Source organism: Gopherus evgoodei, chromosome 7 (assembly GCF_007399415.2).
Source record: "Gopherus evgoodei ecotype Sinaloan lineage chromosome 7, rGopEvg1_v1.p, whole genome shotgun sequence".
Lineage (NCBI taxonomy): Eukaryota > Metazoa > Chordata > Testudines > Testudinidae > Gopherus > Gopherus evgoodei.
The window spans coordinates 51,259,821-51,283,553 of NC_044328.1; the positions used below are offsets into that span (position 1 = coordinate 51,259,821).

General features: G+C 41.5%; 1 protein-coding gene across 2 annotated transcripts in view; it reads right to left on the bottom strand.

The window, feature by feature from the left end:
- The window catches only part of PHYHIPL (phytanoyl-CoA 2-hydroxylase interacting protein like), a 90,729-nt gene that overhangs the window by 3,212 nt on the left and 63,784 nt on the right, over window positions 1-23,733 (bottom strand). For both annotated transcript variants that reach the window (XM_030569832.1, XM_030569833.1), the window contains 3 exons: window positions 14,111-14,307; window positions 8,345-8,519; window positions 7,121-7,238 (listed from right to left, as the gene is read on the bottom strand). In XM_030569832.1, coding sequence (XP_030425692.1) covers window positions 7,121-7,238; window positions 8,345-8,519; window positions 14,111-14,307 — 490 coding nt within the window. The remainder of the gene's footprint in view (window positions 1-7,120; window positions 7,239-8,344; window positions 8,520-14,110; window positions 14,308-23,733) is intronic.

Here is a 23,733-nt window from a genome sequence, read left to right on the forward strand (position 1 = left end):
ACTATGGCAGGGAATTGCCCACATGACCCCCCAAAACCTGCAGCTTACTTGGTTCCTATTTACACGATCAGGAGTAACTTAAGCAGACTCAAACACAAAAAGTCTCTCTCTCTCATTTAAATAAGTCTTCAAAGATTTTGAATTACAGGAGTACTTAACCCATACAACCGCTGTGGAGTCCTGCCTGTGCAGCTCTGGAAGTTAGAAGTAGTGAAGATGATAATCTCTATCTAATAAATTTGAAGAGAATTAATCAGTTTTGGCCCCACTAAGACCCCCTTTCATTTTCTTCTAAAGAAGCTGTTTCTCCACATTGTTAATACATGGTCCAATCTGGCTGCCATCGACTTGAGTGGAAGCAGGACTGGACCCAAGATGAGATATAATTTGGTTATTTCCAGCTCTAATTATCCTAAACCCAGAAATACACAAATCCAATCCCTTGCATTGCAGTTCAACTGTGAGAGAAGTGCACCGACTCTGTGTATGTATGTATACATATACAAACATGTCCAGGGTATAGCTCACTTTCTGTTTGCCTAAATACTTTCAAAGTGCAATGAATCTTCAGCACCCTCCTATCTAGAAAAATTATTTTACTATCACCACTTGGGTTAGGTCACTTCTCTTGTCAAGACTGATTTCCTTTTGTTTTGTGCCTTGGTTGTAGACTATTAAGTCTCAATAATAAGACACTTCCAGGTCTCATGGCCACCTACTCCTTTACATTTCACAGAACTCTTGCCACCTACCTGGTGTGCTAAACCACCATCATTCCTTCATGCAAATTGACAAGTCTTAAAAACACTTTTCAGAATGCTTTCTAACATTAATTCACCAACGAAAACTGCTTTTGTTAAGAACACCATGCTCAGTTCAGGCCATCATCTGGTAAGGTGGGGCATTACATGCTGAACTACGTGAGCTGTTTCTCGGGTTGGTGGTAGCAAGAGAAGCTTTAATGCCAATGTGCTATAAATATCACATGAGCGCTTTTCAGTCACACTCCCAGTATAAGGACAAACAGCATGGCCGACTGACTTGATGTAGTGCCTTGACGCAGCGTGTAAAGGACAGAAAGTCTCCTTGTATAGCAGATTTCCCCCTTCTCTACCCCAGTCATTTTGATTTCAATAAACCAGCCTTTGTTAGAAAAATTTGTTTTCAACCAGGCAAATGCATCTACATCTTAGACTAGAGCCCACCTGCCAGTGGCATAACTAGCAGCTATTGCCCAATACTGCATGTACAAAATTCCCTTTGAGTTCAATGGTAGCTGTGCTCCTGTAACCAATTTAAACATCAGGCAAACCAAGCATTGGATTTATCTGTAACTGGCACAGGTGAAATTTGTTTGGGTAGTGTAACCTTTACAAGCAAACAGACGACCCCTAGTGGTTGCTCACTGTTTTGGAATAGTTTTGGGGATGGAGTGGGGTGGATTTTTATTTTTGTGACAGTCCAAGGTAAACCTCTAACTAGAAATTCTTGTTTTCAGCTAAATTATAACAATAGAATGTAAGGTTGTTTCATTTTTTATATGCTCACGGAAAGCAGGTTTAGTCCTTGCTCCTACTCAGACTCATAGGTCAGAAGGGACCAATCTGATCATCTAGTCTGACCTCCTGCACAAGGCAGGCCACAGAACCCCACCCATCCAATTTTATAACAACCCCTATCCCAGGACCGACTTATTGAAATCCTCAAAATTGGTTTGAAGACCTCAAGCTGCAGAGAAACCACCAGCAAGCGACCCGTGCCCCACGCTGCAGGGGAAGGCGAAAAACCTCCAGGGCCCCTGCCAATCCGCCCTGGAGGAAAATTCCTTCCCGACCCCAAATATGGCGATCAGCTAAACCCTGAGCATGTGGGCAAGAGTCACCAGCCAGCACCCAAGAAGGAATTCTCTGCAGTAACTCAGTTCCCATTCCATCCAACATCTCCCCGCAGACCATTGAGCAGACCTATCTGGTGGTAATCCAAGATCAATTGCCCAAATTAACAATCCTATCATAACATCCCCTCCATATACTTATCAAGCTTTGTCTTAAAGCCAGGAAAGTCTTTTGCCCCCACTACTTCCCTCGGAAGGCTGTTCCAGAACTTCACTCCCTTAATGGTTAGAAACCTTCGTCTAATTTCAAGTCTAAACTTCCTAATATCCAGTTTATACCCATTCGTCCTTGTGCCTACATTAGTACTAAACTTAAATAATTCCTCTCCCTCCCTAACGTTAACCCCCCTGATATATTTATATAGAGCAAGCATATCCCCCCGCAGCCTTCTTTTGGCCAGGCTAAACAAGCCAAGCTCTTTGAGTCTCCTTTCATAAGGCAGTTTTTCCATTCCTCGGATCATCCTTGTAGCCCGTCTCTGAACCTGTTCCAGTTTGAATTCGTCCTTCTTGAACATGGGACACCAGAACTGCACACAGTATTCCAGATGGGGTCTCACCAACGCCTTGTATAACGGTACTAACACCTCCTTATCCTTGCAGGAAATACCCTGCCTGATGCATCCCAAAATCGCATTTGCTTTTTTAACAGCCGTATCACATTGGCGACTCATAGTCATCCTGCTATCAACCAGTACCCCAAGGTCCTTCTCCTCCTCCGTCGCTTCCAACTGATGCGCCCCCCAATGTATATCCAAAATTCTTATTGTTAATTCCTAAATGCATAACCTTGCACTTTTCACTATTGTATTTCATCCTATTTCTATTACTCCAGTTTACAAGGTGGTTCAGATCTTCCTGAATAGTATCCCTGTCCTTCTCCATGTTAGCAATACCCCCCAGCTTCGTGTCATCCGCAAACTTTATTAGCACATTCCCGCTCTTTGTGCCAAGGTCAGTAATAAAAAGGTTAAATAAGATCGGTCCCAAAACCGATCCTTGAGGGACTCCACTAGTGACCTCCTTCCAGCCTGACAATTCACCTTTCAATACGACCCTCTGGAGTCTCCCCTTTAACCAGTTCCTTATCCACCTTACAACTTTCATATTCATTCCCATCTTTTCCAATTTGACTAACAGTTCCCCGTGCGGAACCGTGTTGAACGCCTTACTGAAATCTAGGTAAATTATATCTACCGCATTTCCTTTATCTAAGTAATCCATCATCTTCTCAAAGAAGGAGATCAGATTGGTTTGACACGATCTACCTTTACTAAATCCGTGTTGCAATTCGTCCCAATTACCATTGACCTCTATGTCCTTAACTACTTTCTCCCTTAAAATTTTTTCCAAGACCTTGCATACTACAGACGTCAAGCTAACAGGCCTATAATTACCCGGATCACTTTTATTCCCTTTCTTAAAAATAGGAACTACATTAGCAATCCTCCAGTCATACGGCACAACCCCCGAGTTTATCGATTGCTTAAAAATTCTCGCTAACGGGCTCGCAATTTCACGTGCCAGTTCCTTTAATATCCTCGGATGGAGATTGTCCGGGCCCTCCGACTTCGTCCCATCGAGCTGTTCAAGTACGGCCTCTACCTCAGTTGCGGTAATATCCACATCCATATCCACATTCCCGTTTATCATCCCTCCATCATCGCAAGGTTCCTCACTAGTCTTATTAAAAACTGAAGCAAAGTACTTGTTTAGATGTTGGGCCATGCCTAGGTTATCCTTAACCTCCATTCCATCCTCAGTGTATAGCGGCCCCACTTCTTCTTTCTTTGTTTTCTTCTTATTTATGTGGCTGTAGAACCTTTTACTATTGGTTTTGATTCCCTTTGCAAGGTCCAGTTCAATGCGGCTTTTAGCCTTCCTCACTTTATCCCTACATGTTCTGACCTCACCAAGGTCTATGCTAGTGTTTCTTACATAATTACTTTGTAAGACAATTGTTAACCATGATACTGGTAAATATACTGTCTGTCAATGATGGTTTCAAGTGGCATACGGAACAGTGGCTTTATCACCTATAGTGCTCGCACCTGAGAATTATTGCCATTTCTAATCAGACACCTTCTTCTGACTAAAATTTTTCATATAACTGTGAGGCAGGGCCACCCAGAGGATTCCGGGGGCCTGGGGCTGTCGGCGGCCGGCAGCTCCGGTGGACCTCCCACAGGCATGCCTGCGGAGGGTCCGCTGGTCCCGCGGCTCCGGTGGAGCATCCGCAGGCGTGCCTGCGGGAGGTCCACCAGAGCCACAGGACTGGCAAGCGGCAGGGCGCCCCCTGCGCGGCAAAATGTCTAGAGCTGGCCCTGTGCAGCGGTGGGGGGCCCCCACCGCGGGTCTTCGGGGCACTTCGGCAGTGGGTCCCGGAATGGAAGGGCCCCCCCGCCGCCGAATTACCGCCAAAGACTGGGTTGCACTTCGGCGGCAGGTCCCGCTTTGGCGGTAATTCACTGGCGGAGGGTCCTTCTGCCCTGGAGCGGAAGGACTCCCCCGCTGGCAAAGACCGGGAGCGGAAGAAGCTCCAGGGCCCGGCCCCGCAAGAGTTTTCCGGGCCCCCCGGAGCGAGTGAAGGACCCCGCTCCAGGGGCCCCGAAAAACTCTCGTGGGGGCCCCTGCGGAGCCTGGGGCAAATTGCCCCCTTGCCCCCCCTGGGCGGCCCTGCTGTGAGGTAAACTTCAGAAGCTTTCTGATGCTCTCAAGACCACCATCTTTATATTTGCAGAAGCAATGCTCTGGGAAGATAGGGTCTGAAAAGAAGATTAAGTTATTATGAATTAAACAAATTTAAAAAAAAGAAAAGATAAAAGCCACCTTCTCTGCAACCTGAAAAATGTGCTTGAAGTTGTATTTCTGTGACAAGATACTGACATCCAGTGGCCAATTAGGCTAATTATAGGTGAGTATTCACTAGGGAGTTGAGACACTTTGCATGCTGTCTATTTAAAGGAAGCAGTCATGATTAAAGTGTATGTTAATTATATGCCGCATTGAAAAAAAAACCATAATGTCGCAGGATCAAGGTTTACCTAGTAAACAGACCAAAGTCTCGCTGTGTGCTGTACAATCTCTTGAGACCCCCAGTGGAACCCTCCCACTCTAACCCTAAATACACGACTTTGTGCACTACTGTTTACTACTTAGAAGCCCCTGGAGCCCATCAGAGGTTTTCTAAATCATAAGGCAAAACAACACTTTGAGGCAGGGAATGCTAGTTGAAGGGTTACACGTGATGCTGATAGTCACTAACAGCCTAGTCTAGAGCACATCGTACCTTCTGAGCCAGAAATTCTTTGCCAACTGTAAAAGACCCTGAATTTGCCTGTTTCTGAACATCTTCATATATTCTATATTCCTGAGGGAATTATGCACCAAAATTCTGAAATGTAATTTGTCAATAAATGAATGTGGCTCCAGCATGGCAGTGGGGACCATAGGCCACTGGCTGCACTGAGCTGGGAGATCACCCTAAAGCCCCCACTTGCCCCAGTACAGGGACTCAGCAATGAGGCTGCACCTGACCCTGGCATAGTGCAAGGACTGGGCACGCCCTTCTGTGTCAGGCGCACCAGGTGTGGGTAGGCAGGCTCAGCCCAGCAGGATCCAGGTGTGGAGCAATCTGGGTGTGGGCAGCTCAGTGAGAGATCTGGATGCACAGGAGCTCACTGGCGGGTTCAGGGGCAATGGGACTCTGCAGGGGATCCACGTGATGGTGGCTGGCCTCAGTGTGTGTGTGCGTATCTGGCTACCTTCAGAGCTTTCAAAGCTCTGTGAACTCAAATGTGTACATACTGTGAACTATGAAAGATTCACCCATGTGACCCCACCCAGTAGGTATGAGGATCAGGTAAACCTGGGCATTCCAAAAGGATGATATGCTCTTATTACAGAACTCAAAGGCCTGATCAAGCACTTAGCTGCTCCAGTTTTCTGTAAGTGTTACTTCACTCAAACTGAGTTACATTTGAGTAAAACTGAGATAATGCAGTGTTGAAACAGGCCCAAAATCTTTAACGTATGCTAAAGAATAAGAAATAAGTATGTTTAAATTTCTTTAAGGCAAGTAATCAGAGATTCTACCACTCTGAAAGGCAGTACAAAAACAGGGTTCTACTGCATTGCCATCCGCTAAGCAATGTACCCCCAAACCAGTTTTCTCCTAGAATACTACTCTTGCCACTGCATGGTGTCTTTTCCTAAGACACTGTTTCATGCTCAATCAATATCCTGAGCTCTAACCTCTAGTGTTGGGGGTGATGACATCTATATTTTGATTGGATAACTGTCTAGCTTTGCTGCCTGTGCAGAAGAATATTATAACTTCAGCACTAATACGCAAAATAAACAAACAAGCAAAAAAACCACGTTAAGAGACCACTAAGGATGCACAACAAGGCATTCAAAAGTCAGTAAGGGATAGAGCCACAAAAAGATTTAGGTGCCTGACTGCCACTGTAGGTATCTACATCCAACTCTTAGGCACCACTGTGATCCTCAAATCCTCTGCTCAGCTGCCACCTAACACTGGAGGCACCTAAAATCCCTACATGCTGGAGTTTCCACCATTAACAATCCCTAGGCACTTTGGTTTCTGCCACTGAACATGTCAACAGCCAACTTAATCTAGGGAATCAGGTGCCTAAGCCTCTGCAGAGTAGGCATTCCTAGCTATTGTGCTTGTGAGGGCCGATCCAGTAGACATTTCAACACCTACGTTTCTCTGTGCATCTGGCTTTAAATGACACTATTCAGGTTGCATATGCTTGAGTACAGTGTGCACATGTTGATACATGAGACACATGTATACATCAAGTACTTGCAGGCAAAAGTATGCACAAAATTGTACATCCCCTATCTTTAGAAATATCATTCTGAATTTTTAGTACATCAATCATCATCATTATTACTTAGTCGTTAGACTACGATGGTGCCTAGAGGCTTACTCAGGACTGAAACTCCATTACAGCAGGTGCTGTGAAAACACAGTTTCTACTCCAAAAAAAACTTATTTCCTATTCAGATTCAGTGCTGAATTGTACAAACTTACATAAATAAATCACTTCTCTTCTTGAACTGGAAATGTAGTACACAGACTGTCTGTTGTAAAACTGTGTCTTTGCTTAATATACATTTTTATGTTGCATAGAGTTTTAATACTTAGCTGGAATTACTCTCTTAATGTGGACAATTTTGCATGTGTTTGTTTCCTACCTGATATAATCAAAGTATTCTTTGTGCTGATTCCGATAAAAAACAGAAAGCTTAAGCATACGTCCTGCAATTACTTCAGCTTTTTCCAAAAGCTGTGTTAGATGAACTTTTGAATAATCTGTGAAGAGAAGAATATCTGCTAGTAAGAAAGAAACATCATCATCTCCTAAATCACAGTCTAAACTTATTTTGATGCCTTGTACAAAACAGACAAAGGGTGGGAAGGCAAAGAGCAGCAAAGGGCGAGATTTTTGGGACTTAGGCATTAGAGCTTCAAAAAAATCTGCCCCAAAGTGACAGTCAGTGGAAGAGCCAGGCACAAAATCCCCATCCACCAGACCACATGACCACTTATGACTGTGATACGCGGTAGTTTTCACAAGGGGTTGTCACCATTATCTCCTACTAATGGTATTTTCCATTAGAAACTGCTCCCTAATGCCCAAGTGCCTACAACCTAGTAGCACAACATACCACCACAGAGGAAGTACTAGGGCTTTGAAACAACCCAACTAATATAGGGTTTAACTCACTCCAGTGCAGTTAGCACAAACAAGGACTCACTAAATCTCTTAATGAGCAGTACAGGACTTTCATACAGGCAGACTCTGTGTACTGGGGTGAATTTCATCCCAATGAAGCTGTGTGTAAGTAAATTAGGAGCCAAATGTATGCTCTCTGGAGCACAGGACAGGGTGGGGTGGAGATGGTGGTGCTCTGAGACTTTCCACAGGCAGCCTGCCTACGGGCCGTAGGGTGCTGGGTGCAGCATGCTGAACAGAAGCACCTGGAGCGCTTTCAGGAAGCTTCACAGCTGCTTGAGGCTAAAGACTGATGCAAGGATGGCCCTGCTTCAGTTTGGTTCACCAAGCACCCAGAGTGCCACCAGGTCCAAAGTTTGGACAACTGCTCATGGTCTGTGCACCAACTGATTTGTATGCGGGTACACCAGGAGGACAGTGTGTGAGGATGGGGCATGCTGGGTGTCTCTGTGGCTCCCTCCCAACAAGGCACCAACAAAGGAGCAGCCACAGTTTGTTTATACATTTTTTAACAGAAAATAAGCCGCCTAAACCAACTCTTCCACTTCCAGATGTGACAGGTACTGACTACTGACCATTATTCTGTGTCGCAATAGCTGACAGACAGAAACTAATCCCTTTCATATAGCATGTTTGTTTTCTTTCTCTCCCTATGTGCTGTATCTCTTCCCAGCAATCTTACCTCCTGTACAAAACTCTATGATTTCACTCCACTCAGAAACAACGTAATCCCCATCAACTTGCTTTGATGCTGTCTGCACTGCTACTGTATATTCCGTTCTTGGGCTCAAGAACCAGTGTCCACGAACAGTCATAGGGAGAGGAACAGCTTTTGCAACCAGTTTAGTGGGTACATCCTAAAGGAACAAAAAAGTATGATCAGTTAGTTGAGCAAAACTATATTCAGAAAGTCATATAAATTAATTGGGGGGGGGGATGAAGTTCAATAACCTTATTTTAAACCCCTTAGGCCCAAATTCTGCTAACTTTTCTCACTCAAGTACCACATTGAAGTTAATAGGATGACACACACACACTAGAAAGGGGAGTGAGATTTAGCCTTTAGCTAAGGGCATTCTTTTAATATTGGATCTATGTGAATATAGACTAATATTATTACCTGCAACATAGCATATACACTATAGATCAAGGACATCAATTTGTACTTAAAAATGCAAGCTCATGGGGTAAAGACCATAATTTGAGTGTGATACACTATTTTACTAAAGAAATGGTAAGGCTGTTAAAACATAAGCTTAAAGAAGTCTCCTCTCACAGCTTTTAACTTCACTGGCATACTGTCTGATTTACACCAGCATGAGGGAAGACCAGCCTTTCACACAGCTCAGCACAAGATAAAGACAGTGATGCTTAAATGTTTCAAAAACCAGTGCTGCATGTGTTAAATGCATCACAACAAGCCTGTTTAAAAATAGCACACAGGAAAGGCAAATACATGGCTTTATGCGGAATTTGGGCTGTAAGCTTTGAGTTTATCACTATAGCCTTCTGGTTTCTATTTTTCCCCTACTGTTGTTTTGCTGTGGCAGAGCTTCAAACTACATTGTGCTGATAACAAAGATGGAGGCTCTCTTTTGCAGCTAGCAAAGCTCACAAGATGCTGAAATGCTTGAACTCCACAACATCAAGGACTGCAGCTAAGATCTCGCCACAAGGGAGTAGATGGTATACAATGTTTCATTGCCAGTACTATGCAGGAAACATGGCTGATTTCTGCATCCTTCAAAATCCTGTAGAAGATGGTAACAGCCTTGATCTTGGGAACAAACTTTGCAATAATAATAAAACAGGCAATACTGATTAACTTAATTGTAATCTTCTATTCTCCATTTGTGTGTAAGCAAGCTGAATGGTATTAGATACAACAGCATGCCTGGGAACAGGCAGGTAATTTCAGAATTAGTATTATTTGTATTACCAGAGCACCAAATAAAAAAAGAGCTGTGATGTATCCACAATTTTTCCATTAATCAGAATAGCAAATAGAGATGGTCAGTATTCATTGATTAAAAGCTACAAAGGCTGACTGTCACTGTGGGATCAGAGACTGAGGGGGAGAGAATCTGCATTTGAGAAGCTGCTGGGAAAGAACCGCTGCCTAAGGAAATGAGCAGAGTGGTTGCTTTCACCGGGGATGGCTGTGAATGAGGGATTCATCGTATCAAGGTCAAATGGTGAAAACGGATCCATTTGGTTTACACTGGTTGGAGGACTGGTTTACACTGATGTTATGGCAGGAGGGAATCAAAGCAAGAGACAGTGGTGATGGATTCCCTGCACTAGTGTGATGTGGGAGTTGGAGGTGAAATGGGATGGAATGTGGAAGGAATTCCCTGCACACGGGATGGGTGGCAGATGGGAGCCACAGCATCTTAAAGTGGCTGCTGTCATATGAACAGTGGACATTTTAAAATAACCTAGCTTCATCCAAGCACAACTGCCAGCTAGCTAGAAATTTAAAAAAAAAACAGCAAGATTTTGCTTTTGCATGATCCATAAACATCGTCTGAAACAATTTTTTTTACTTAAGAAAAAAGGTTTCTTTTCTGTTTGTTTTTATATTAGAAATAACAGGTTTTGGCTTTCCTCTTTGTGTAAGAGGACTATTTGGAAATGGAAAAACTAGCAGGAATGTGACACAACAAGAAAGTGAAAACTAATTAGCTGAGAGAAGAGATTTCATTTAAAAACTCTTGATTTTTTCCCCCCCTTATTACTTATTTTATTAACAACTTGTTGAGGGAAAAAAGCTTTTTGTCAAAGACTCAATTGCCCAGTCTCTTAAACTGATGCCTGAGAAAGCTCCTAGGCCAGTTACTTCTATGATTTTGGGGCTGATTCCCCCCCAATGTGGGACACTTCAATTGTAAGTTAGTGTCAGACTGTGAGATTTAGCATGGGCATGTCGCCACTGTAAATAGGGTGACCGTCTTTTTTAATAAATGGACAACATTATGCAGAATCCAGGTCAACGGTGCAGCGTGGGTAAGGAATCACAGCCATTGACATACAAAACCAGTCACATATTTCAGAGTTCTTGACTCTATGAGCAAACTCTGCAAATAAAGACTTAAGATGTCCCTGGTCACAAGTTGTAAAGGCTTCCACAGATCCCTCATCATAATGGCACTGCTCAGCCTACAGCAACAGATGAGCAGGATGGGACAGTGAAGAGTTAAGGAGAGCAGGTGGGCAGTGCAGGTGGCAGGAGCGTGGCTGGAGGACTCAGGAGGAGCACCAGGCAGCCGCACAGCTGGACAGAGAGAAGTGGGGCTTTGAAGGGGAAACTGCTGCTCCTCCTGAGTCCTTCGCCCATGTTCACAGGGCCATATTCCGAAAAGGGCTTAGGGTGGGGGGGAAGTCATGAAGAGCTGTGGTACTTGGACTGAGGCAGGGCTGCAGGTGGAGGAGACAATGGGAGAGGCACCACCTGGAGAGGGCGCACCAGCTGGCAGAGCTAATCCCTATGACAGCCAGCAGGAGGCACCGTTGTGGTGAGTATAGTCTGTCACTCGGGCTACATGATCATCTACACAACAAAAACAAAACTTTATTCAAAATATAAACTATTATTTGCATATGTTGTTATGGCTTTCTGGGAGTCAAGACCTTCCGCCTCAAAGGCAGGATAGATCAGTGGGGAGAGCAGATAAAGTCAAGAGAACTGAGTTGTGTTCCTAGCCCTGCTACTCACTGCTTTACTCTGAGCAAGTCACTTAGGGTATGCCCACTCTACAGGAACTGCAGCAACACAGCAACAGCTATGCTGACAGAAGAATTCTTCAGTCAACCTAGCCCCACCTACACCAGGAGCTAGGTCACCTTAATTACGACACTCAGGGATGTGAATGTTAGCTAGATCACTCTAAATTTTAAGTGTAGACTAAGGCTCAGTCAATCTCTCTGTGCCTGAGCTGCTTCACCTGTAAAATGGGGATAATAAGTTACTCACTTGGGTTAAATGCTTTGAGATACTCTAATGAAAAAGGGCTATAAGTATAAACTATTACAACTAATAATATATGGGAGGCTTTGTATGTGTCAATATATTGAACACACTGAGTAATCCTCAATTCCTGTTTAGCAGAGTACTTAAACACTTTGCTCAAACAAACTTATTTGTAGATATGGCAGGTGGCTTAAAACTGTTCTTAGCACTAAAGACAGATTACATGAAACACATCCTTTGACATGTACTATTATTAAGCTATTAAAATAATGGTCCTTGGAGTTCTCCCCTAAAACCCATCTACGGTACTTATTTCAATCCATCTGAACAGAAAAAATCCAGCTTTTACCTATTCATTAACCAAATTAGCATCAACATATTTCAAGTTACATGCAACAAGATTAAAACAGTTCCTATTTAACCATCATTTTAATTGACACCATCACCCCATGCAGTTTTACAAAAGCAGGTATCCATTTCCTTTTGACCAAGTAGTTTACCTCAGTGAGGAGCTAGGCAATTGCTGAGGAAAAAAAAAAAAAGAATGGCCTATCCTTATTACATTACTTGTATCTATAAACAGTTTATAAACTGATTTAAATGTTGAAGTAAGAGGTACACTAATTTGCTACTGATCCTTTCTGGACAGTCATAGCTTTTACATCAACACATTTAAATTAATTTGTATTTAAAGGAAAAAACATGAATTAAGAGATACCCAGAATCAAGAATCCACCTGATAAAGCATTTTATTAGAAGAAAAGTATGTTTAGTCTTTCAGCATAAAATGGGAATTTAACTTCAAAGGCTACCAATGCAAAAGCAAGATAAACAACAAGAAATTCTGTTCTAATTTATTTGGCTGCAGGGAACCAAATAAGGTACCTAGGGTGAAGCAGGGCTGGGGAAAGGCAGAGAAGCTGGGGAGCTCCTGCCTGGAAAGCCCCAGGCTGCAGCCTAGCAGAAGGCTAAGAGGTCCTGGGCATTGCAGGGTGCAATCCAGGGGTAGGCCAAGGGAGCAGGTCCAACCCCCTTTGCTGATGATGAGAGGCTAATACTGCAGTCTGCCCCAGGGCGTGGGGCTAGCTAATGACTGGGCAATTGCCAAGACACTGAGGCAAAGTGGGGATAGAGGGTGGGGGGTTCCCAGGGAGAGGAAACCCCTAAGAAAGAGGAAGGGATTACTGCCAGGGGGCAGAACCCCACATAAAAGGGGCACCGGGGTCCAGGGAGGGACACGGGGCCAGTAGCCGAAAGGCGGATCACCAGCCTGCAGAGGGCGCGGCGAGCTGGAATTTGAGGTAATTCCCAGGACAACCAGCAGGAGGCGCCGCGGGGGTGAGTGACGCCGGTTACAGTACACAAAACATTATTTCCAACTATCCTCATAGAATCAAAGGAATAGGACAGGAAAAATGAGGAGAGGAGGGGTTATAAATATAAAGATAACCATAGTCACGGTAAAAAATACCTTTGGTGGTAAAAAGGTTAGCAGAAACATTTCCTGATTAGTTTATAAGCCCTAACTGGTACAAGTGTTAGTAACAGTAAAGATATCATGATTTGATCTTGTTCCATTGGGTATTTGTGCTCTGATACCACTCATCTTTTATGGACCCTGCCGACATATTTTAACCCAGCAGGTGATTGTGCCTTTGATAAGGTTGTCCTCCCTTGACTTCCATCCCGCTACCTTTCTAATAGCACTTTAAAATACTATAAGTCAATAGAAGTTTTGCTTGAGTTGAGGCATACAGGATCATGAGTGCAAACAAATTCAATGTACCACTGTACAGAGAACTAATGGAAAAGATGGAAAGCAAATATTCGAGTCATAGCTGCTGAAGTGTATGAGCAAGTGTGCTAAGACATTCTGAACAAGCATTAAGAGGTGGAGAAGGACTGATGGAAACCCTCCTACAAGTTAATTCCCATTACCAAGTCTTGTGTCAGGAAGACACATATTGCTGTTGTGAGGGCATCATGGATACACAAAGGTGCACAATGCACAAACTGTATAACAAAAAATAAGAGCAGTAGGGGAACCAGAACTGCTGTTCTGCAGGAAATTCTGCTGGTTCAAAATTTGTTTTAGGTCTCAAGTAGAATGAAAATAAAGAATTTCAATATTCCTGCAAAATGAAATTTTCAAAAAATTATTTTGACTCAAAACATTTAATTTCTATAAAACTGAAATGTTTTTTATTGATTTGACTTTTAAACTTGAATTTATAATATAATACAAATTACACAGAATATTCTATCATCATCAAAATGTTTCATTTCAATTTCTTTTAAAAAAGTTTTCCCACAAATATTCTGCTGGAAATTTTTTAAATCAGCTATATTAAAAATCCCAGCTTTCTAGTGAATTCAGCATCTGGCTTTCCAGGGCAGTCAGAAGGATTGTCACAACATTCACATTTATTTATTTTAAGATCACACATTTCCATTGTTTGCTATTTTTAAAAAAATTACCTTGTGTTTAAATTTGTTGGAATTCTTGTTCTCTTTCTTGTTTAGATCAATAAAATAGTGAGTAATACGGTCCTTGGATTTAGAATCCATGTCCCATGAAATCTTGAAAGAATCACATGTGATGTTACTTATTTTGATATTGTGTGGGACTGGAAGTTCCTCCATCTCTGCAATCCCACTATCTTGTGATTTATTCCCTGTGTAAAAATAAACATTGACTGCATTAGACAAATATGCACTAAAGTATGACTGTTTCAACTTTCAGCATTGATCCCTTCCAACCATTCTTCTACAAAAATATATACACACAGCTTAGAAGCAATATTAAGGCCCAATTCTGTAAGTCATACTCGGGGGAGAGCACCTGCTCACATAAGCTATTGCCTTGAAGTCAGTGGAACTACTCACATAAGTAAATGCTCATCAACATAAGTAAGGGTTTCACAATCTGGATCATAGTAAATTGGACAACAAAGATGTTGTCCCTCTACATATATGGTTCCACAGAGATATATGAAGTGATGGCTAACAGTGAAAAGTTAACAGGACCAGAAATGACTTAATTTCATAGTGCAGTTATTGACTGTCAAATGCAGTGGTTCTCAAACTTTTGTACTGGTGACCCCTTTCACGTAGCAAGCCTCTGAGTGCAACACCCCCACTCCCCTTATAAATTAATAGCACTTTTTAATATATTTAACACCATTATAATGCTGGAGGCAAAGCGGGGTTTAGGGTGGAGGCTGACAGCTCACAACCCCCCCATATAATAACCTTGCGTCTCCCTGAGGGGTCCCAACCCCAAGTTTGAGAACCCTGGTCAAATGTAAGAAATATAATTAGAAATGGAATTCGTCCTAGCAGTGATTCTCAAACATCAAGTATAAAACAATGCTTTCAACATTTACAAGAGGCATGAAAATATAAAATCTGATACTGTCATATTTGCAATGAGCATCAAATACTGACATTGTTTTAGTCTCAATTTGTGCCTTGGTTCTAATTGTCCACTGACCCCACAAGCCACACTTGAACTAAAATTAGGTATTTCCCTAGTGAGTGCTCCCTTGCAGTGGCACTGCCAGCAAGTGTTAAGGGATGAGGTGATCTTTGCCAGACTCACACTGCATAAGAGTGTAGAGGGATGCAAATCAACTACAGAAAAGAACAAGATGAAAACAGAGAAAAGGACACAGGACAGGGAGCTAAAAAGCAGTGAAGATAGATGGATAGTATGATGTGATGGAAAAGAGAGAGGATAAGAAACAAGTAGATAAAGATGGGGAGGAAGATAGAGAGATGAGGAAAAAAAGGAGTGTGGGGGAATTACCACTGACAACTACACTCAGGTTAGAGGCAGTGGTACCAATTAGAGGAGGCTGGTGGGAAGGCAAAAGCCCTCCCCATACCCCACCAAGGTTTTTGCACTTGCTGTAAGTTCCACAGGATCCAGCACTTGGGAGATGGTGCGGAGGGGCATGGCCTGACCATTTTAAGCTGTGGTCCCAAACTGTATCAATACGACTGCTGCTGGAGCATCGCTCCAGTTGCCTGATAACGCCACCACTGAAATTTGACCCAGATGCCCTTCCATCTAGACAGAATACATGACTTTGGGCACCAGGATCTAAATTTACAGGAGCGTATGTAACACCTACAGACCCCAGTTGCTAGCGGGTGGGATTGAACCTGGGACTTCTGGAGCGTAAAGCATGAGCCTCTACCACATGACCTAAAAGCCAACTGGCTGTTAATCAGCCTCATTTAACTCTCTCTAAGTGGTCTCAGTACCATTAGATGGGACAACACAACACCACACCCAGAAGGTGTGTGGGTTACATACTTCCCCTAGTTGAGGAAGCTCATTCCAAGCTTTAGAGTTTTCCCAGTTGAAATCCCAGACGAGCCCTGCTGGTAACACCAACAGACCCTGGCTGCCAGGATCAAACCTAGGCCCTCTGGTGCTGAATGCACGAGTCTCTACTACATGAGCTAAGGCTGTAGAGCAGGGGTAGGCAACCTATGGCATGCGTACCGAAGGCGGAACCCAAGCTGATTTCCAGTGGCACTCACACTGCCTGGGTCCTGGCCACTGCTCCGGGGGGGCTCTGCATTTTAATTTAATTTTAAAAGAAGCTTCTTAAACATTTTAAAAACCTTATTTACTTTACATACAACAATAGTTCAGTTATATATTATAAACTTATAGAAAGAGACCTTCTAAAAACATTAAAATGTATTACTGGCACGCGAAACCTTAAATCAGAGTGAATATATGAAGACTCAGCACACCACTTCTGAAAGATTGTCAACCTCTGCTGTAGAGCCTACTCAATTAACTCTGTCTCTTTAAGTGGTCCCAGTGCCACTAGATGGGACACAACACCACACCCAGGTGTGTGGGTTACACATACACCACGTTTGTGCAGTAAAGCAAAGGCTGTTTTGTGTGTGCAAATTCTATATTTGTGCTTATGCATCAGTATTATGTATTTACTGTTGGTCCCAGACAAAATCTGATCACATGCTTTTGAAAATTTGGGCCTGATTGTTCACATTAGTAAAATGATAAGCTGTTCATTAGGAATTAAAAATACAAATGTGATATGAGCAGAATTTAGGAATCTAAGATGGAATATGACAACCTCTGCTTTAAGCAACAAAGAGTCCTGTATCAGAGGGGAAGACACTTCGTATTCACCCATGAAAGCTTATGCTCCAATACGTCTGTTAGTCTATAAGGTGCCACAGGATTCTTTGTCGCTTTTTACAGATCCAGACTAACAGGGCTACCCCTCTGATACTTAATCTCTGCTTTGTTAGCTGTTTTTCTCTGATAAATAAAGTAAAGGTAGCAGAATCCTTGACAATCTGTACCGGTGCAGAATTGAACGTGAAAGCTGAACCTTTACAATTCCAAGTCTGGTCATTGTTTTTAGACTGACGTGACTGTAGAAAAAGGTGTTTCCAAAAAAGAACAGCATGGGTTGAAAAGATGCTTTTCCCTCCTTTGAGTAGAGTGACCAGATGTTAAGGGGAAAATATCGGGACCGCCGCAATGGGGGGTGTTTTTGTTTTTTTTTTAAATTACACTCACCTGTCCGGGAGTTGGGCATCAACCCGGCAGAGAGCCCTTCAGTCACCGACACTCTTTAGTGGTATTTCAGTAGTGGGTAATAAACCATGCCACCAAAGACAGATGCACCCACTGCTGAAATACCGCCGAAGACCGTCCATGACTGAAGGACTCTCCAACGAATTGCCGCCGAAGACCAGGAAACAAAATATTGGGACAAATGGCGTCCCGACCGTACTCCACAAAAACAGGACAGTCCCGATTTTATTGGGACATCTGGTCACCCTTCCTCTGAGGTTCAAAAGTCAGTTACAAGAAAAAAGGCTGCTTTCCAAAAATTATATTTTTTTTCTAAACATACCTTTTCTACTGAAGTTGCAAACATTCTACTCCCAGTGTCAACATTTGTGTAGTGCAAACTGCTATTTTTTTCTTAACTCAATATTGAGTTTAATATACCTAAATTAACAACCATGCAGTTGTAAACACAATTAACACATCTCCTGCAAACAATACGGCCTTGTTAGAGACTGAAAAAAAATATTCTAAGCCATGACATTCTACTGTATCATATACTTATTTCATCCCACTCTTTTGCTCATGATGTCTCTGGAGATCTGGTCTTTCCTCCATGGCATTGCATTGCCCCCATCTGAATTGCAAACGTATATTTTATATGTTATTATCTAAGTCAGAAAAAAATGAAGAGGCACAGTTTATGAACATGATAATATTTCATGTTTCACTATTGACTCACACTCTTCATTAAGACCAGCCTTCCAGAATAAATACCCCTAAGTATGTGAAACACTTTAGTAACAGGAAAAGGCTATCAAGGCATCAATCAGATCTGGTTGATCTGAATGGCACCTTCCTTCTTTTTTCAAAAATTAAATCCTTCAATTCACTTTTTCTCCAGAAGCAAACCTAAGGTGTCTCTTGAAGTTATATGAGCTAATCCTGTCAATTTTCTTTCCTATTTTTCATATTCTGTTTATTGAATGCAATGGCTCACTTTGAATCCATATTGACAGGACCAGCTCCAGGCATCAGCTTATCAAGCAGGTGCTTGGTGCGGCAACTCCAGAGCAGGGCGGCACTTTCAGGTATTCGGCGGCGATTTGGCGGAGGGTCCCTCACTCCCGCTCGGAGCGAAGGACCTCCCGCTGAAATGCCGCAGATCGCGATCGTGCCTTTTTTTTTTTTTTTTTTTTTGGGCTGCTTGGGGTGGCAAAACCCCTGGAGCTGGCCCTGCATATTGACCCGTCATTTTCTAATATTTACATTAAGATCCTTAGCTATCTAAGTCATCACAAGTACGAATGATTTATCGCAATCAACTGTCTATCCATCTCTTCATTAATTTTAATAGTTTTTATTAAGACAATTTCAAATCTCCCCTTTACTAAAGAAAAGAAGGTCAACTAAACTTTTCCCTCATGTTAGATTATCAAGAATTGGTATCATGTTTGATAGTCTATACTTCCTTTACAGCAGTCATATTTTTTCTTTGGTACAGTGGCCAATACCACATATGCAGCATTGCAGTTGAAATCTAAAAGTATTTTGTAGTTCACAAATCTATTACCACCTATGAACTTCATGGCTGTCATGGTGCTTTACACCATGGCCAATCAGAACAACATTGCAACAGTGGGAATAGACTTAGATCCTCTTTTTCAAAAAGTACCAGCCCCTGCCATTTGATCCCAAGTACTAACTCAGACCCCAAAACCTGCAGTTGGATCTGTTCAGATGGATCCTTACATCCACAGAGATCAGACTACAAGATGAAGGCCTCTGCAATTAGCAATATGAGCATGACACACAGTCGAGCAAGTTCTGATCCCATCCACTAGAGTGCAATGGTTAAACAGAATACATTCAATATACATTTCCAATTTGTATTCGAAAACTATGCTAGTACCAGGTGGTAGTTTTCCCATTTTATTGCAGCTGTGCACTGTGAGAATGATTTCAATGTTTCTTTTACAATATCCATGCCGGCCCCCAAAATATTTTTACTTTTACTTATCTGTAAACTGTATATATTATACCAGATTAGTTAACTGGACATATTCCTTAGTTTGGGTCTTTGCACCCAGAACAATTATTTCACTTTTATAAGACTGACATAAGGTTCAGTGCAGATGAAAGTGAAACGGAAAAGACCTTTTAGGTTAGTTTGTCTATTTTCCTGCCGTTTAGTGAAGAATTGCTTCTTACAATATATTCTGTAATGTTGTTCAATCCAGTTTTAAAATCACTCAAGCAATGGGGCTTCAACTATTTAAACTGAAGAAGAGTCTCTGAGAGGAACAGACCTCATTGTTGGGAACCTGGAAGTTCTGTTTTCAATATCGTCACCCACATTGCTTTTACACGTTTGATGAAATTTAGCCCTCTTGAGGGGTAGTATGAGGGGTATGCAAAAGCTAAGTGGGACTCAAGTGGAATATCAGAGGTTCTACAATTGACCAATCACACTTGTAAATTTCCATTTAAAGCTTCCCATTGTCACTTACTCGAGAGACTTTTCTATCCAGCATCTAATTTACCCCTTTATTCTCACCTCACGATGTTACTGATACATGCCCATCCATTCATGCTGAAATCTAGTTGTGAATCACTCAAAGGATAGGTTAACAAAAGGAAATAAACCCTAGGGCAAACAGAAGTTGCAACTGAACCAGTAGATACTTGCTCTGAAGTAGTCCAAAATCCCAATTAAAAAGAATTTACCACTATGGTTTGGTAGCCAGCTGTTTTCGTATTTGCCTCTCTGTCAGTTCTTTATGGATGACTTGTTCTTTCCTTGCTGAAACATCATTTAGAGGCAAAAATGAAAATAACCTACATAATGCTGGAATGGAGAACTGTAAATTGAAAATTAAAATGGGGCAGCTTCTGTTTAAAGCTACCCCTTTTATTTTGCATTTTCCTGATGCTCCAACACTGGAACAGCAACAGGGGAACATGAGAACAATACTTTTGTCACATGTACTCTGGCTGAAAATTTAAAAGAAAAGAAAAGACTAATAACCAAATGAACCCAATCTCCCTGGAACTAGAGTCTTACCCTGGAACTAGAGAACAGACATTTCACAAACACCTCTATTTTCAGAAAGTCTGAGTTTAGTTATTTAATAAGTAAACAGTCCAAGAGATTCTTGATCCTTTCATGAGAAGCCAAGGAAGCCACTTATTTGTGTACTGTTCACACTTTGAAGGACTAAAATCTTATGCTCAAAGCCACAAAATAAACAGGAAATGCCAGCTTCACTGACATCAGTTGGAGAACCACAAAATTAATGCTTTATGCTCCTATTCACAAGCTTATCTCTCTCTACCATACTCAGAGTTAAATTTCAACTTAAATTGTCTAATTAATTTTAAAGCAATTGTGATTGTCACTACTGCAGCTAAACCAAAATGCCAGCAATTGAGTAGATACAAATTTTATAAAATATATACTTAACTCAGCGTTTTCATTATATCCCCAATCCAGAAATTAGCTATGAGTGTAAGAAAGAAAATAGCACTGATGTTTCTGTTGACTTTCATGGCTTTCACTTGCCACTGTTGGAGACAAATGATAGAACTTGGGAAGTGATAAAACCAAACTGAAAATACTTGAAAGATGTCTGAGATTGCTTTTGAATTGGTCTCACTACCTGGAAAACAAGCAGCTGAACCATTAAGTCTGAAGTGGTGAGAGAATGAAACAGAAAAATCCTGTTGGAATCTCTTGCTGAAAAATGGTGATTGTACATAGACAATAACTACATTTTCTGATTTTAATAATATAAGCACCCTTCACTTTTCCGTTAATACTCAAAAACCGAAGTCCACAACCTGGAGAACTTGTCTACTGATTTTTCATTTAACATACAAAGGCTTTTTAAGTTATCCACAAGGAGACCCTGAAGGCATTCACATCTAATACATTTTTTAAAATATACACAGAAGAAATTTTTACAAAACTGGAAAAATGAAATAATAGTTGCTTTTGGGCTCTGATATTACACTAACAGTCAAATTAAGCATCTAAAATGAGGCATTAACAATGGAAAGATACTTAACTGTCACATGACTAGCAAGCAAGTCCCTATATAATCTGCATATATATGATACCATTTCCCCACCTCTATTTTGCATATAATTCATCATGTGGACAACACATTAAAAATAAGGACTCATGCTGGAAGGCTACGCACCAGACACACTGCAGTGAGACTGCTGAGCATTCAGACTCGCTACAGAGCTGATGTGATTTTTATTAGGTATGGAGTTATGGGAGTGAAAGCATGATTTGATTCCTAATGCAAATAGCTTAGCGTGCATGATATCAGCCACCTCTCACAGGAGTAACTATCCAGTCTGATGCACTGTGTAAACATGAAGAATTATCCATCAGTCAAACAAATTCATGGAAAACAGTATCTGGAAATGATTGAATACAATGAAAGAATGGGCACCTATCAACAAGTAACAAACAAACAAAAAACCCTACAGCAATAATAAGCATGACTGTTTGTATTCTCAAAGCAAAACAAACTTCTGAAACATTCATTCCATTGCAATGGCACTCTTTAAAGCAGAGGCAATTAAAAGAAGACATAATCATCACCTAAGATGAAATTCTTCTGTGTGGTGGATTCACAAAATACCATTTGTTGTTTATGGATTGCCATGCTGGAAAAGACCAGTGGATATTTTTTAAAATTATCCTCTGCTTGCTCCCTGGACCCAGATGTTGCTGTTCTGGTTCTAGGAGGACTGTGGGAGGATTTTTCATACTGATAATTCCCTGGCACATGATTAGAGTTCAACTCATAGTTAGTTCCATATCTGCATCTAGGATTTTATGTGTATCTACATATGCCAAAAAACTGTAATATCGGAACAGAATTTTCCTGTGAAACACCTTGTCAAATGAAGAGGTGACAAATAATGGTGACAATTATACATCTCTAAAACAGTACAAATAAGAGTGTAATTTACATATTAGCAAGAGCTGAACCGGAAAAGCAACCAACAGAAGGGTGTAAGAAAGTGATAAAAGGACCCGCTGTGTTGCTTTAAACTTTCCTGTTGGCTTTTTCCCCTATTACAATCCCATCCTCATGCCCCATCAGTGTGTAAATGACACCTATTTAGCAATATGTAGTGTACTTTACAATTTACACCACTTCAGAATCTAGCCCACCATGTGCAGGTCCACTGCCTTATTTAACTTCTTGCTGAAGACATCATTTGCAAGGGATAAGGGCAAGTCATCTGGTTCTGAGGTTTTCCTGCTCAAGGGTAAATCTCTGGTAATTTTTGAGTACTGGTGTGAGAAACATGGGTGCAAGTTCTTGTGATCTTCCATTAGCAATGTGAGAACAGTATTACATATTTCCTAAGCCACAATGCAATTTTAATAGGATTTTGGAAAACATGTCCTTTAGGGAGCCTCAACAAATGATTTGGCATTCTGGATGACTTATTGTTCAGTTTGTGACTTTAATGTTACAGTTTAGATGTGAATATACATGTGACCATCCATCAGTCTGGTGTCTGCATCTAAGGTGTCTGCATCAAATCATTTACTCTGTCCAAGGGATGGAATATCTTTTGCATTTAACATACTTCAAAACAGTAGACTCTCGATTGGTGTGCCCAGTTTCAGTCCGATCACACTCCCTTGCAGAGATCCCCTGGAACCTATGTATTCAGAAAACAGATATCCCTATTTGGAGCAGGGAAAAAATCTAAAGAAGCCACTTTCCAAGTTGTAAAAGAGAAACAATCCACTCATGACGATGGAATTTTGTACATAAAGATTAACTCACATTAATCAAATAGTCAGGTTTCTATGTAGCATATTAAAATGAACAAACAAAAAACCTTAGCCCATAAATAAAACTGGCATTTATGTGAGGCAATAAAAGCTTGATAGGGCAATCAAACTGAATTATTTTACTGTGGTTATGGGATAATAATATGCACAATGGACGAAACATAGCCAGGTGCTGAACTTAAATTCCACTGAGGTCCAGTTTTGAGGGTTTAAATGCGACATAAATGGTGCACAGGTCATTGTCCTGGTCTGCACAGGGGTGAATTTCACCCTATGGAATAAAGACCTACTCTTTGAAGTGGTGCAGCAGACATTTTTCTTGCATATAAATGGTATTCGTCCAATGGACAAAATCATTCTCTACATGGATTTGTGTTTGTACAGGCAAGAGTGACTAATGAAACTGCAGAATTTTTAAAAGCCAATACTGGTTGTCTAAGGCTCCCGTTGGGTTTCCCAGCGAGGAAATCCATAGCACTTATAAGTACATATACCTATAGGTTGGGAGATAAACAAACCTAGTTGGAGGCAAATTGGCTACAGAAATAAATTCATTTCACTCAATAGAATGTAGATAACTTTTATCTGGAATCATCTGAACCATAATAAGAGTCGACTCACTGGGGAAAACTCTGACTCTTCACAGTACCCCCAAAAAGGCTTAACTCCTTTCCCCATTTTAGGGAGAAGAGGCGTTTTCTC